The sequence below is a fragment of the Marmota flaviventris genome, chromosome 6 (genome assembly GCF_047511675.1).
Source record: "Marmota flaviventris isolate mMarFla1 chromosome 6, mMarFla1.hap1, whole genome shotgun sequence".
In the NCBI taxonomy this organism is placed as follows: Eukaryota; Metazoa; Chordata; class Mammalia; order Rodentia; family Sciuridae; genus Marmota; species Marmota flaviventris.
In genome coordinates this window covers 23,187,602-23,204,273 of record NC_092503.1, presented here as the reverse complement: position 1 = coordinate 23,204,273, position 16,672 = coordinate 23,187,602, and the positions used below count along the sequence as shown (strand labels likewise).

At 33.3% G+C, this 16,672-nt stretch overlaps 1 protein-coding gene across 2 annotated transcripts in view; it reads left to right on the top strand.

Annotated features, from left to right (window-relative positions):
• The window catches only part of Vta1 (vesicle trafficking 1), a 72,399-nt gene extending 61,940 nt beyond the window's left edge, over positions 1 to 10,459 (top strand). The window contains exon 7 of one of the 2 annotated variants that reach the window (XM_071612986.1): positions 8,025 to 10,459. In XM_071612986.1, coding sequence (XP_071469087.1) covers positions 8,025 to 8,170 — 146 coding nt within the window. In that variant the 3' untranslated portion in view covers positions 8,171 to 10,459. The remainder of the gene's footprint in view (positions 1 to 8,024) is intronic. The other variant, XM_027938513.3, reaches the window with a different exon arrangement.
• Positions 10,460 to 16,672: the final 6,213 nt, after the last annotated feature.

Genomic DNA, 16,672 nt, shown 5'->3' with positions numbered 1-16,672 from the left:
TGGAAAAAAAAAAAAGATTGCCAGATATACCAAGTGACTAATAAAGGCAAATTGCAGAACATTATATATAATATGACCCTGTTTAGGAAAAAAAGAAAACAAAAAGGTATCTTCCTGTGTATACAATCTGTAGAATATACAAAGAATGGTGATTTCAGATAAATTAGAGTCTAGACAAATTAAACATACCTTATATTTTTTTAATTATAAATCATAAAGTTTCTGCTCTCAGACTTCACTGGAATTAAACTAGAAATCAATAATAGAATGATAGCTACAAAAAAATCTCAAATACTTTGAGATTCAGAAACATACTTCAGAATAACACAAAGGCAAAATACAAAGAGAAATTTGAAAATCAAAATTTGGGGAACCCTGAAAAGAGAGTACTTAGAAGGAATGCATATACTAGAAAAGAAGAAGCTAAAAATCAGTCATCTAAGATTCTACCTTAGTTTATTAGAAAAAGAGTAAATCCAAAGTAAGCAGAAGAAAACAAATAATAAACACTATAGCAAGAAAGCATTTCCATTTATAATGACTACCTCCCCCCAAAAAGCAAATACCCCTCAGATTTAAACAAAGTGAAAAACCTCTACAATGAAAATTATGAAACATTGATGAATACATACCAAAAATAGAGAAGCTCCTATGTTTATGGATTGAAAAATTAGTGTTGTTTTTAATGCCCATAACTGCTCAAAGTGATTTACAGATTCGTTGTAATCCTTATCAAAATAGCAATGATATTCTTCACAGAACTAGAAAAAATGTATCCTAAAATTTATATGGAAGCACAAAAGAGCCCACATAGCCCAAGCAATCTTGAACAAAAAATAAGCTGGAAGCATTACATTATCCAATTTCAAGAGACAATCCAAAGCCAAGTATCTGAAACTGTATGGTATCAGTGGAACAGAATAGAGATTCCAGAATTAAATTCATGCATCTGCAGCCAATTGATTCTCAACAAAGTTTCCAAAAACGTACATTGGAGAAAGGACAACCTGCCTCTTCAATAAGTGGTGAGGGAAAACTAGATAGCCACATAACAGATTGAAACTTGACCCCATCTCTCACCCTGTACGAAAATAACTCAAAATGGATCAAAGACCTTAGTGTTAGATGTGGAACTCTGATGACACTACTAGAAGAAAATATAGACGTACTTCAAGACATTTTAATAGACAATGAGTTTTTCGGGACTCAAAAAAAAAAAATTGACAAATGAAATCCCATCAAACAAAAAAAGCTTCTGTACAGCAAAAGAAATGGTTGATGGAGTCAAGAAAAAACCTAGAGAATGGGAGAAAATGTTTTTTAATTATTTATCCAAAAAATGTATTAATAGCCAAAATATATAAGGAACTCAAAAAAGGTAATTCTATTAAGAAGTGAACAAAGAATCTGAACAAACACTACTCATAAGAAAAAATACAAATGGCCAACACATAGGGAAAAATGCTCAGTATCATTAGCCATCAGGGAAATGCACATTAAAACTACAATGAGATATCATCTCACCACAGATAGAATGACTTTTATTAAAAAATAAATAATAATAATAAATGTTGTCAAGGATATGGAGAGAAAGGAACTTTTACTCACTGTTGATAGGAATGTAAAATAGTAGAGCTGTTATGAAGAACCCCTAGTATGAGGATTCCTTAAAACACTAAAATAGATATTACCATGTGATATAACTTCCATTTCTGTGATATATAGTTTAAGGCAAGGAAGTCAGCATACCAAAGACATACCTCAGTGTAATAGAACACTGTTTATTGCCTCACTGTCTACAATAGCTAAAATATGAATCAGCCTAGGTGCCCATCAGTAGATGAATGGCTAAGGAAAATGTTTTTATATATATATATATATATATATATATATATATATATATATATATATATATATATATATATATATATATCTCACACACACACACACAATTGAGAATTATTTAACCAGAAATCAGCCAAAATGAAATCCTATTATTTGTAACAAAATGAATGAAACCTGGAGGGATGGGGATGTATTATGTTAAATGAATAAGCCAGGCCACAAAGAAGCATCTTCTCTCCCATATGTGAACATTAAATTCAAAACCTCAACATAGAACAGTGATTACTAGAGACTGGGAGTAGGGTGGACAAAGGGGGATTGGATTTGGCCATTATCCACCATATGTTTTGAAATATCACACTGAGTTCCATTAATATGTACAGTTAGTACTTGGTAATCAAAAATTAGAGAAACCGTGAAACTGGGAATAGAATCTCAGTAAAGAAAATGTATAACCAAGAGCTAATTCTTTGGAGAAAAATCAGTAAAATTAATAAGCCTCTAAAGAGAGACAAAAAGAAAAGACACAAACTATTCATGCCACAAGTGAAAGAGAAGACATTATTACAGATCCTGTGGACATTAAAAGGATAATAAAGAAATACTCCAAACAACTCCATGACCACAAATTTGATGTCTTACATGAAATGAACCAAATCTTTGAAATAAACTGTCTGACCAAGCTCACATATGAAGAAATAATCTGAATAGGTTTATACCTATAAAGAAACTCAATTAATAATTAATAACCTTCCAAAATAGAAAGTACCAGGTACAGATGGAACTCACTAATAAGTTCCATAAAACATTTAAGAAAGAAAGTATGCCATTTGGTATGATCTCTTTTAGAGGAGAGAAGTAAAGGAATACTTCCTAACTCATTCTGAAACCAACATTATCCTAATACCAAATCTAGATAAAGACATTACAAGAAAACGAAACTGTAGACCAATATCTATGCAGAAAACCTCAACAGTGTGTCATCCTGTTGAATCCAACAATATCAAAAAAAAGGTTATAAACCACAACCAAGTGGGATTTATTCTGGGTATATGAGACTAATTGAGCATTTGAAGAGCAGTCAATATACTCTAGCACATTAATAGGCTGAAGAAGAAAAGTCACATGATCATATCAGTAAGTGTAGAAAAAGCATTTGACAAAATATCATACCCATTCGTGAATGAAAAATGAGTAAATTAGGAATAAAGGGGACTTTCCTCAACTAGATTAAGAATATTTTCAAAAATCCTACAGTTAACATCATACTCAATGACGAGAAACTAAAAACTCTATGACCGTCACTAAGGAGGAAAGAATATCCCCTCTCACCACGGCTATTCAACATCATACTGGAAGCCCTGGCTAAAACCATTAGAAAAAAAAGGAAATTAAAGATACAGAGAGCCTACAGAATGGAAGAAAATTTTTGCCATATACTCTGCCTACAAGAGATTAATAACCAGAATATATAAAGAACTCAAAAAACTTAACACCAAAAAAACTTAATAACCCACTCACAAAAGATCCAAAGAGACATTTCACAAAAGAAAAAATATAAATGGTCAGCAAATATGAAGAAAAATATCCTTAACAATCAGGGAGATGCAAATCAAAACTGCACTGAGATTTTATCTTACCCAGTCAGAATGGCAATCATCAAGCATACAAATAGCAGTAATTCTGGTGAGGATGTAGGGGGAAAAATACACATTCATTGTTGGTGAAACTGCAAATTAGTGCAACTACTTTGCAAAGCAGTATAGTGATTCCTCAACAGATAAGAATGGAACCGCAATAGGATTAGCTATCCCACTCCTTGGTGTTTGTTGTAAAGATCTAAAATCAGCATACATAGTAATACATGCATACCAATGCTTATAGCAGCACAATCCATAATAGCAATTTATGGAACCAGCCTAAGTGCTCATCAATTCATCAGTAGACAAATGGATAAAGAAAATGTTTTGTGTGTGTGTGTGTGCACACATATATATACACACAATGAAATTATATTCAGCCATAAAGAAGAATGAAATTATTTCATTTGTTTCCTCTTATATGCAGAAGCTAAAACTATGGAGCTATTAAAACAGGGTTGCAGAATATAAGACAAGATTCCTAGAAAACTACAAAACTCTAATGAAAGAAATCAAAATCTAAATAAACGGAGAGATATTACATGTTATTCAGGGATAGGAAGACTCAGTGTTCCCAATATATCAGTTCTTTTTGTTGATTCCATGCTATCCCACTCAAAATCCCACGAGTATTTTGTGCATATCAACAAACTGGCTATAAAAAATATCTGGAGAGGCAAAAAAAAAAAAAAAACAGAATAATCAAAACAGTATTGAAGGAGAAGAGCAAAGTTGGAGGACTGATCTTACCTGACTTCAAGACATGGTATAAATCTACAGTAGTCATAACAGTGTAGTATTACCAAACGAAGAGACAGATCAGTGCAACAGAATAGCACATAGAGTAGTCAGCTATACATCCATCCATATAGGATTCTGTTCACTGTTAAAAAGAAATAATTTCAGACCTTTGAAAGACATGGAAGAAACTTAAATGCATATTACTAAGTGAAGGAAACCAATCTGAAAAGACTGTTATACTATGTAATTTCCACTCTGACATTCTAGAAAAGGCAAAACTTTGGAGAGAGTTAAAATATCAATAGTTGGTCAGGGGTTGGAGGAAAGAAGGGAGGGATGAACAGAGTGGGGAACAGAGGAATTTTATAGCAGAAAAGCTATAATGGTGAATGAATGAATACTATCTATAATGATAGATATGTGTCAGTATAATTTGTTTTCACACAAAGAATATTACAGAACAAGAATGAACCCTAATTAGACTCTTAGTGATGATGTGTCAGTGGAAGTTCATTAGTTTTAAGAAAAGTACCACTACACAGTTGCAGGGTGATGATAATAGAAGAGGTGATGCATGTGTTATGGGAAATCTCTCTACCTTCCTCTCAACTTGACTGTGAGCCTAAAACTCCTCTTTAAGGTTTTTTAAAAATAGAGGTTTTATAATCAAGGTAACTACCATCACCACCAACTCTAGTACTTCCTGTTTCTGCTACATTTGTCTCCTTAGTGCTTAGTACCTTTTAATAAAAATGTGTTGTTTTACTATATTTGTGTATATCAGTATCAAAATATATTAAATATTTTTGCAGTGCATTTGTGGCTGATTCTGGAGAAGAGAACAGAATTGGAATGAAGCAGAGTATTTACTTTTTTATTTTTTATTTGTAGATCTCCATATGGCACTAGGATAAGAATAACAACTTCTGAGTCTTTTGAATCTTACTTAAATGATTGTTTAAAAACTTTCCAATTTATGTAGATAATTATATCTGAAAAGTGTACACAGTGTATGTATATTTTTTCCTACATCCTCTAAGATTAACTGCAGGTCAGATTGTTCCCTTTCAGTCCTCCCTGTCAGAGAATAGTACACTAGGATGAGATTATCCAAGGCCCTGGACATACCAATTTCAAGAACTATCTAAATACATTAGAAAGCTTTTAAAGACCCATTTTGGAAATTTTTAGAATTAATTGTTTTGTCTTCTGTCTTAACATTAGACAAATCAACCTTGGAAATGGATATTTATGTCAGTTGAGCATACAGAGGTTTCTCTTTACACCAAAAAATGTCTTTGATCCAGTGCTGACCCAGGCTGCCTTCACCACTACAGCAGAGAATTTGATAGTATAGCTGTCTTCTGCATATCATTGTCCTGCCCTCTGTAGGGGAGAAGAAATCTTCTGTAAAGAGGGGTTGTGGCCTGAATGGAACTTAGAAGCACACATTTTAAAAGAGAGATAAGTGTTAGACAACATTTCTAATCCTGACATCATTTAAATCTTCATCGTACATGTACTTGCTGTCCTTCCTCCCTAGTTCTTATTATAACTTCTAATAAATTTGAATGGTAGGAAAAACAACTTGTATTTGTTTACATTAAGTTTATGTTTTGTTTTGAATATAAAATCAGATAAACTGAAAGTGAACAGTTATTCTCTTCCTGAAATATGTTTCCCTTCTGCTTTCTCTGTTGAGTTTTTAAATAATGAGAATTCATAAGAATCATAATTAGGAAATGGATTTTATTTTTATTCTATTTAAAACTTTAATTTAGGTATTTTGTTATTAATTACTTATTTACTTTATTTTTAAATGAAAGAATGCCTGTTGTGTTAGACAATAGTTAAAGTAAGTTTTTGATAAGGCCTTTTAATTTCTTTAAATTGTTGAAAATAAGTCTGACCTCTCTGACTATAAAGCATTTTTATATCTACAGTTAATTATCGTGAAATGATTGTGTTTTATATGAGTTACATAATTTGTTATGCATATTTATAAGCTTTATATATACATCTATATTTTTCAGTTAAAATATTTCATGTTTTAAAAATATTTAAATTATTTCATGAAAAATGTGTTTTGAAATAGTTTATCATTAGTGGATAAGTTTATAAGAACTAAAATAGTAATAGTAACATTTATGCATTTTATCTTTTTAATAAATAAGCAATATGTCAGCAAAACAGTGCTAAAGCTATGCTGTAAAAGTAACATTAGTTTGAGCATTAGGGCTTTCTTCCATCAGGTCCAGTAAATTTTGGACGTAGGCCCTGCATATTTTAAAGGTTGCCCTTAAGATAGTAGGATAGAGTATTAAAGCACGAATGGGTAGTGTTAAGTAAGGGAAGCTGTTTATCAAAAGTGCCTTACTCACCTACATGGTGTGTACATGCAAGTGACTAAAGTCTCTTAATTATTTTGAAAAAGAATAATTAAGAATCTGATCGGTGTTTATCAAGAAAAATAAATACTTAAACTAAAGTGTGCTAACTAAATTGTAAACAGAACTGAAGGACAGATTTTTTTTTTTTTAGATTTGATGGGAAACAAATTCCAAGTCCACTAAAATACTAAAAGAATTATGGAGAAAAATAATTTTCATTATAATTAGAATGTGTAATATGTGGTTCACAATAAAAGGACCAAATTTTATGCAATCTTTAATAATAATTCAACAAATACTAGAAGTATAGACAACTTGTTGGTGCTCATTCAGTAAAATTATCGAGCTGAGGACCTGCAGGTACCTGGCACTGAGATAAAAGCTTGAGATACGTTGTTAGTACTATTTGAAAATTTTAGAAAGCAATAATTATATTAATCAAAATTTGATATCAGTTTACCTGGCATTGTTACCTCTTTACCTAGGGAATGTCAAGAGTTTCATTTTATGTCTATCTACAGCAAAATTTAAAATAGCTTTAAAAAAATTATTCTGCTTTAAAAATATAGCCTTATAAACAGAATTGAAATATGTCATCTGCTCTTCATGGTCTTATGACCCCAGCCCTCTCTAATCAGTACTCCTTAGAGTCCTTATTTCAAATGACAACTTGCTTATTTCAAATGATAAGAAACAATGCCAGGTATTTACCCTGTCTTTAGAAATATACATGCAAGTATATTCATATCTTAGATTAATATTTTCCCCAAATTATTTAGTTGGGCTCTATACATATTAATCATGTATGTAGAGCTAGAAAACTTACTAGGGATAAATTCTGGAGAAAGAATTTATAATGGTTGTTTTCATGTTTTAATTGTTTATAGTAAAAAGTTTTGGAAATCTTAAGAATTTTTCCACAGATGGTACAAAAACATAAGATATTTTCATGCAAGAAAAAGTTAAGTGACATGTAATTTTTATATAAAGTACATTATTCACCTTTCTAATTGGGGGTTATATTTATATTCTAGCTCAAATGAGGGTTGACTAGTTTAGTCTGGGTGTATTGTTCCATGAAGAGAGAGACTCAGCAATTCTAGCATGAACACCAAAGCTACTTTTCTTGTTTTGCACAAACTGTAACTTTTGCAGTTAATTTACTAAAATATAAAGAATTCTAGTTTAATACCTCATGAAGGAAAATCTTCCACAACTATGTTGCCATATCTGTGGTTTGTATTAGTAATAAAATATTGAAAAGAATGAAGTAAAGTGATCAAAATGCACTTGAGTCTAAGAAAACCTTTATGTTTTTAAATATGTTCATTAATCTTGAATGTAAGCACATGCCTAACAGCACTTTCTATAATCTAATAAATATCTTAATTTTTTTTTTTTTTCCTAGGGGACGTCCGTCTAACTCCAGAGGACTTTGCTAGAGCTCAGAAATACTGCAAATATGCTGGCAGTGCTTTGCAGTATGAAGATGTAAGCACTGCTGTACAGAATCTCCAGAAGGCTCTCAAGTTACTGACTACAGGCAGAGAATGAAGCCTTTGTACGACAGATCTGTGTATTTTTGGCATAAGGAACTGCCAGTCCATTACTTTATCTTCAGCCTATCAGGAGCACACTTTTAAGAAAGACTTCAATTCCATTGAAAATGACAGTGAAATCTGTGTGTGTCTAATTCCTATTGAAGCACTCAGCAACAGCCTCTGCCAGTTTTCATTTATTCTAGTAAACAAGTCTTGAGTTCCTAGGGTCGATGTTATCACTGTCCCCAAAATGCCCATTGCACTGGTTCATCCTTCCAAAAATGAAAACATACTCTGTGAAATTTTTTTGGGAATAAGTTTTCCTAATTTACTTACATTAAGGGTATTTTTTTAAGTCTATACTTGGACACACAAACCATATTTCTTTGCTATAAAATTCTAAATTTAACTTAAAAAGATTTCCAGATTTCTAGATTAGAGATTGTTTTTGTTCTCTTCAAGGTTAATAAAACAAATATGAACGTCTAAAAATATTAGATGAGTCCAAGAGATTATATTAAAAACTCAATTATTTTCATGTTAGATATAAATACGTTAAAAATTTAAGACTTCAAGGAAGGAAATGTAAGTTTGAAAAGTAGAATGACTTTTAAAGAATAAAATTGGTTTCCCTGATGCATTTAAGTGTAAGGTGAATTGGTGTTTTTTTTTTAGGCAGTTTGACTGCATGTATTAGAAAATGGGGGGGGGGGGGGGAAATGTAGCCTGGAAACTTGGTGCTTTAATAAAATTAAGGTTCTCTGCTGTTGTGGGATGGAATCCACAGAGTGTATGGATGGAATGATGCAGAAAATTATAGGACTTTAGGTTCTTGGTTTTAAGTTGATAATTTTGTGAGGAATTATGGACTTACTATGTCACCTCCTACATTTGTGCTATGAAAAAAATAAATACAAGGATTCTTTTAACTAGTTCAACTTATTACAAAGCCAAATGTCTGTTTTGATTTGTGTGGTAGATTCGTTGTTTTTTTTTTTTTTTTTTTTAAGTATTTATATTTAGATACAGGAATATAGATATTTCTGTAGTAAGAAAAAAAAAATTTTAATGAATTTGACAAATTTACCAGAAATTTATCTGGTCAATTTCATTTATGCTACTTGGATCGTAATCTTTTAACTTAGGGGTCAGCAAGCTGTGGCCCCTGGGCTATTCACATTGTTGTGTTAAGAATTTATTGCAATAAAACCATCCTTCTTCATTTTTTTGATCTGTGGTTGCTCACCACAACTACAGAGTTTGGAGCCTGCAAACCTAAAATGTTTACTGTCTAGCCCCTTAAGAAAAGGTTTGCCGACATCTAATCTAACTGCCCATTTGAAAGAAAATAAATCACTAACTCATAATTATCTGTCGGCTTTTTCCTGCGTAAATGTGATGCTTGCCTTTGTACAGGGTTGGTAGAATAAATATTCAAACTTAATGAACTATTCTAAATAATCACCCAAAAAAATCCCCAAAAAAACTTACCTCTGGAAAAACGTTCTCAGATTTTTCATAAGATATGTAGACATTTGTAGTTTTAAGCATTTGCATCTGGAAATCTAGTATAGTTGTGTAGGATATCATTGTAATTAAAAAGTGGTCAGGGTGACCTTTTTAAAAGATGTAAACACATTTTAATTCAAACCTCAACAAGTTTGCACTCTACAAGGTCAAACTTGCCCCCTATTTGACACCCTTGTTGGTTCCCAGTGGGGAGAGCACATGGAGAGGAGGAGACATCATGGAAACCATGAAGTCCACTGAGTAGCCAGATCTTTGGTGCAGCAGAGACCCTTTCTGTAAAATGGAAATGACACCATTAGCCACCTCAGAGTTTTATTATAATAATAATAATACATGAAGTGCTTAGCACCTGGTAGCATTCCATAAGTGTTTATCATTGTTCATTTTAATGCTATAGTAATGTAATATAAGTTATTAATAATAATTTATTTCCTAAATATCTAGAAATTTCACTTGTCTTTGTGGCCCAAGGCTTACAAATGCTTTCTTGCATGAGGAGACTGACTATATGATGTTTTCTAACTTTGTATTTGTCTTTCTTCATATAAAATCTGATGATAAAATTAGGATATGTTTTCTGATGTTATACTAGAATAAGCAATTTTCATTTGTTCATTCAACATGTATGCATTGAGCAGCTCCTATCTACCTAGTATTGTTCCTTGCAAGAAAAATAGCAGAAAACAAAACAAAAAAAATACAATCTCTGCTTCATAGACTTTATACATTCTAATGGGAAGGAAATGGACATATTTAATAAAGGTATACCATATATAGTATTTGACCAGTGGTTCTCAAAGGGTGAGTGTTAGGAATATAATTCTCAGGCCCTGCCTAGTGGTACCCAATCAGAAATTTTCAGGATAGGACCCACCTTTTTGAGTTTTCAGATACTTTTCTGTTGGTCCCTAATGTTTGAGGGAGTTACCCCTACCCAAATCAAGAAGATGGAGAAGCTGGGAGGAAAGATTCCCCAGAGGAAGTAGTTCCCAGTGATGTGGGAACTTGCTAGAAAGTTCTGAGGATGACACTTTGGAAACTTCAATAATGGACAGTGAAAACTAGAGCATAGACCTGGAAGGTATGTCCTACATCCCTGTTTCACAGGTGAATAAAGTGAGCCACAGGTAGGATAATCAATCTGCCTGAAGTTACATTGCTAATAGTTATTTCTAACCTCAGACTGCCTAGTTCAGATTATTAAAACTATTCATATCCCTGTAAGTTAATCACCAGTGAGGTGTTATGAGTGAATCCCACGTTATCAGCATCGTTGGCTGTTCCTTGTATTTGTGGGGAGCAGAGCAGCTAGATTTTTCCATTGTTTGAGCACTAAGTTCTAATTGTGGATACTAGATAGGGAACACAGAGTATGAACTTCAATATAATTGGACCCTTGATGTTTGGAACATACTAGATTATGGCCTGAAATCAAAGGGACTTGAGTTCAGCAGATAAAAATCAGGACTTAAGTAACTGTTGCAGTAGATCAATGTATAATATTGGAGAGGGTGTCCCACATCACTAGGGAACCCTAAGTTTTTCAGATGTGCTTTTGTGCTTCCTTCTTGTTTTTTAAATAACATTACTGCCTTTCCTAATTAGATAGCCTTCACCTTCAAAAGATCTGATTGGAATATGGACTTCAATACAAAATTAACAATGATGTTTGTTTTTAGTTATTTCCTTGTTCATCTCCCCCAAAAGATGTTAAGCTCTTTAATGGTAAGAGCTATTTATACAAATATATAAAACCTGGTGCATAATAAGTATCCCTAACTAATGGAGTTAATGGGTGAATAGATGAAAGAATTGTACTGAAATTAAAATCTGGGCTGAAAATGTAGCTTAATGGAAGAGCTCTTGCCTAACAGACTCAAGGCACTAGGTTTAACCCCCAGTACTGAAAAAAACATCAAAATCAGTTGTCAATCTGTTATCCAAAATAGCGACCATCAGAATATTGGAATATTACAGTGTCATGTCACCTAACAAGTCTCAATGATGTCTAACTTACATAGTTCTTTATCTTTTGAAATCATGAATTGTAATAGTGAATCAGATGTGCTCAGAACATTCTTAGAATATGTGCTTGTAACATCCTAGACACTATAGGTCCTCTGCTGACAGCCTACATATTCTTAGTCAATGTAACATTATGGCAAAAAATAATAATGTATCCCACCCATTAAAATTATTTAACAAGTACAGTTTTGTGTGATAAAAGAAAAAATGTCCATACCACATTGGAAACTGAAAATAATTACTGTGTCCAAGGAAATTGTGACCAAAAGATTACTTTTACAGGTGAATAGGCAAATCATTAAAAATTAACAGAAACTGCCATTAAGATCTGAACCTTTGGAGAAGAGCAACTCATTTGATTTTCCTCCCTCAATTTATATTTTTTTCTGCTTCCTGCAAGTCCATAGACAAGCAATTGAAAAGGTGTGAAGATTGTAAAAGCCAGAGGCACAGGGTGATGTAGAGTTAGGAAACTGGGGTTCTGGTTCCCTCATCATTGCAATCTGCTCTGTCCATCAAGTAAAGAAAATTAGCCCTACCCATCCTCCTCTGTTAGTTTTCCCAAATATAGCAAAGTCAGCAGAATTAGATTTCTCACATCCTTTGAAGATCTAAAATTCTTCAACTCTCTGAATAATATTCAAGACATCTGCACACAAAATTTGGGATTAGGTGTATGGTCCTTGAAACACTTCTCATTTCAACTAGACTCCTTATGTGATATTTTCAAGATTAAATCCTGACATTCTTCCTAATCAGTGAGTTAATGTTCTCTGAACATCTTGTGTTAATATGTCAAGAATTCATTCAGAAAATCCCATTGAAGAAAATGGAAACCAAGGACTAGGAACACAAAATATTTGCTGTTTCTTTGAGCAGGGAATTTTCTGCAAATGCAAAATTACCATTAAGTTCAAACCTAGTATAAAGAAGATGTTAGAGGGAAGAATACGTCCTAGGATTAAGGAGAATAATTTCATAATGATAATTAAGGGGACAAAAATCAGAGGTGTATGTGCTTATCAAAGTATATAAAATGAAAGCTAACATACCTAATCTTAAAATTAAAAGTGGCCAGGAATCCAGTAGTAGTAGAAAATCCAAAATGGTTAGAAGTCAAAAAAATTTTGAACACTGACATGACCCTCCAAAACATTTCGGACTTTGGAGTATGTCGTAGTTTAATTTTTAAGTAAAGAATGGTCAGCCAGTAAAGTCTATGCAAATACTCCAGAATCAAAAATTTGATACACTTCTAGTCCTAAGCACTGTGGATAAAAAATAGTCAACTTGTATTCAGTTGCAAAGAAAAATAAATTTTAAAACTTATCTCAATAGTTGATAGAAAAAAATAGTTGATAGAACATTTAGAAAATATGGCTAGTACGCTGGATTCATGGGATCCTTAAGATCCTGTTAAAACTAATCATTTTTTAAAAAATATGGACTCCCTCTCATGTTCTTCATTTGGGGTGATTCCTACATAGCGCAGTATGAAAATGACCCATCAACCCTTTTTTCATTGAAGATGTTATTTCTCCATTTTGTGAAGATTGCAAATAGCATCTGTAATTTTTTTTGTTCAACCTTTTGGGTTGGTTGGTTTTGATACTGAATTGAAGTGGAAATACATGTTGATTATTTACAAATGACTATATAACTTGTTGAGTATATGTGTTTATTGATCCTTTTTCAATACTGATTTTAGATAATTAGAGTAATCTCTTTTAAAATGATTTTTAAAACGTAGGAAAAAAGCAAATCAGAATATTTTATTATCATTCTTAATCTCTTCATCTATTAAGTTGTACCTTCTAGAATAAGCAGGAATCCAATAGAGAAAGTGAGATGAGTAGTTAAGAAGGGAAGCCTTGGAGGGGAAATGTAATTGTGGATGAGCAGATAAGTTTTTTGATGGCAGCAAAATAGCTATCATAGTCCTAAGGCAAAACTGCCTGATAAAACAGGCATAGTCACATTTTCCCAGTAAGAGATAGGCATCAATCTTAGAATGCTCTATAGTTTATATATCCATTCAATATATCAGTGAATAAATTTTTGAAAGATTACACCTTTTATTTTTGCATGTTTTACTAGTTTAAATTTTAAAGCTCAACCTACCACCTTTTCATAGTCCATAGAGGCTATTGTACCAAAATACTTTACACTGACTAGAACAATAGAAATGTATTCCTCATGGTTCTGGAGACTAGGAACTACAAGATCAAGTTTTCACCAGACTAAGGTTCTAGTGAGGAACCATTCTCTTGCCTTGTCTTCACATGGCAAAGAGGCAAACAAACTCCTTGGATCCTCTTTTATAAAGGTACCAATCATAGTCACCTCCCAGAAGGCCCCACTTTTAATACTATCACACTGGGGATTAGTTTTCAATACATGATTTTTGAGAGGACATAAGCATTCAGTCCACAGCATGCTTATAATGCAATTTCTGTACTTAGAATATGAGTTATTTGAGGATTAGGCAATGTTTTATTCATCTTTAAGCTATAATGTTTACTACAAATCTTAAATTGGATAGTGACCATTTAAAAATATGTGGATGAGGGATGGGGTTGTGGCTCAGTGGTAGAGCACTTGCCTTGCACATGTGAGACACTGGGTTCGATCCTCAGCACCACATAAAAACAAATAAATTAAAGGTATTGTGTCCATCTACAAATAAAAATAAGTGGATGAACAAAATATATTTCTTAACAAAACACAAAACAAAAAGATGCAAGAAATAACATTCAACTCTAAATTTCTTGCTGCAATTTTATTCTTCCTGAAGCTGAATATGCAGCTCCCAACTTTGTAAGAATTGAACCCAAGGCCTGGAGCTACAAGACCAGTGCTCTACTACTGAGCAACATCCCCAACCCTCAGGTTCTCTTAAGGATCTTCATACACCTTACCCTGCTTTATATTTCTCAGACACCTGCAGGTCAAAGTGAGGACTGGGTTCCCCATGGGGAGGCAGGTGCTGTGGAACAAACCATGTCTGAAAGACTAGAATGAGTAAGGCAGAACAGAGAAATTGGAGGGTAGTGAAGGGATGGGATATTTTATCCAGAGTTTCAAAAGACAAAAAAGTAAGGGTGCAAGTCACTCTCCACAACTTTTAGGAAATGCCACTAAGTCGTCCTAAGAGATAACTGATGGATACTGTTACCATGACCCTTTCTATTCAAGTGCTTAGGGTAAGTCATCAAAATGCTATAGTTCTTGCGAGAACATTGTCAAAAAGTTCACAGCATACTTTCATCAAAATGTTTCCAAGGACCTCACCATCTAATCCTGCTTTCATCTCTTTTGATGAAGATTGGAGATCATATCAGTCCAAATGAGTTTTTTGACAAGAAGGCATGTGTCTTACTAGTGGGTGTTTGATACAGTCATGAGTTACCTTCTCAAGAAAGTCTTAGGGTCTAGGCATTTACAGTCTTAAACTATTCGGAAAAGTTGAATAATCCTGGAAACTTGAATTCAGTCCTAATGAAGTGCTAAGCTTTAGTAATGTCAATGAAGGTGACCTAAGTTTTTTGATTCACAAACTTTTAAAGATGGGAGAGACATTAGAGAGGTACTATCCAAGATTTCCATCTCACAAAGGACAGAATTGAGACCCAGGGTTACTTGCACAGGATCACACAATTGGTTAGTAGAAGAGGAAAAAAAAAAAGTAAATCATCTCTCTCAGACCAAGGATCTTTTCATATATCCTACTCTGAAAACTACTTCAAAAAATGCATTCTGCTCAGGGCATGGTGGCGCATGCCTATAATCCCAGCTGCTCAGGAAGCTGAGTCAGGAAGATCAAAAGTTCAAAGCCAGCCTCAGCAAAAGTGAGGTGCTAAGCAACTCAGTGAGACCCTGTCTCTAAATAAAACACAAAATAGGACTGGGGATGTGGCTCAGTGGTCAAGTGCCCTGAGTTCAATCCATAGTAACCCGCCCCCCCCCCAAAAAAAAAAAAAACCCACATTCTGCTAACCAAGCACGTTTTTGAAATTTGCCAGGTTGCCAAATTTTATGTAAGTCTACTAGGGAGCTTTAATTAGTCAACCACTTCCTAAAAACACATTCATTATTACCTAAAAATGTTACTGAAACTCCACAAGAGAAAAATGTGTACCACTCCTGCTCACAGATCTTCCAATCTCATCAGGACCTTAAAAAACATACACATCAGAAGGTATCTATCATCCCAAGGTAATGTATGAGAAAATGCTTAATTCATGATAGAGAAAAAGGAACAAACCTGTAGGCTCTTGCTATGTCCTTGGAAATGTTCAAAAAAAATTGTGTAGAAAGCAGAGCTTGAAGATAATTGGATTTTGCTGGGATTATGGAAACTCATTTGCCTGCTGACTTAGTTCAGGCTTCTGTCCAAGAAAATATGCATGCTCCTATCAAATGTTCTCCACTCTTGCTTCTACCAAGACATCGGTGTTTCATTTCTTATTATCTCCTTAGAGCAAAGGTATTTCATCCTTAAAACGAGTCTTTGATAGTGGATGGGGGAAAATTAATTTTTAACTTTTTAAATCTCTAGTTGAAATTCAGCATTTTCTATAATTTTGAATGTAAACAACAAAACACAGTAGTATTCATTTCTATTACTGCCACCAACAAAAATTGCCAATATTTTCATACCTCATTGTCATTGAAGTTGCTAATGATTATTGGTGAATAAATCTATAACTTTCTCATTTATGCACCTTAATAGATCTAGATCATGTCATTTAATGTGTGAATAAAGACAAACATGTTACTATGTCACCAAGTTATTTTTTAATATATATCCATTTCTGACTTTGACATTATTTTATCTATAACCATATTAAGTGGAGTAATGGCCCCCAAAGATGCCCACACCCTAATCCCCAGAACCTGTGAATATGATAGCGTACAATTGTCAAAACAGACTTTGCAAATGTGATTATATTTGAGGGAC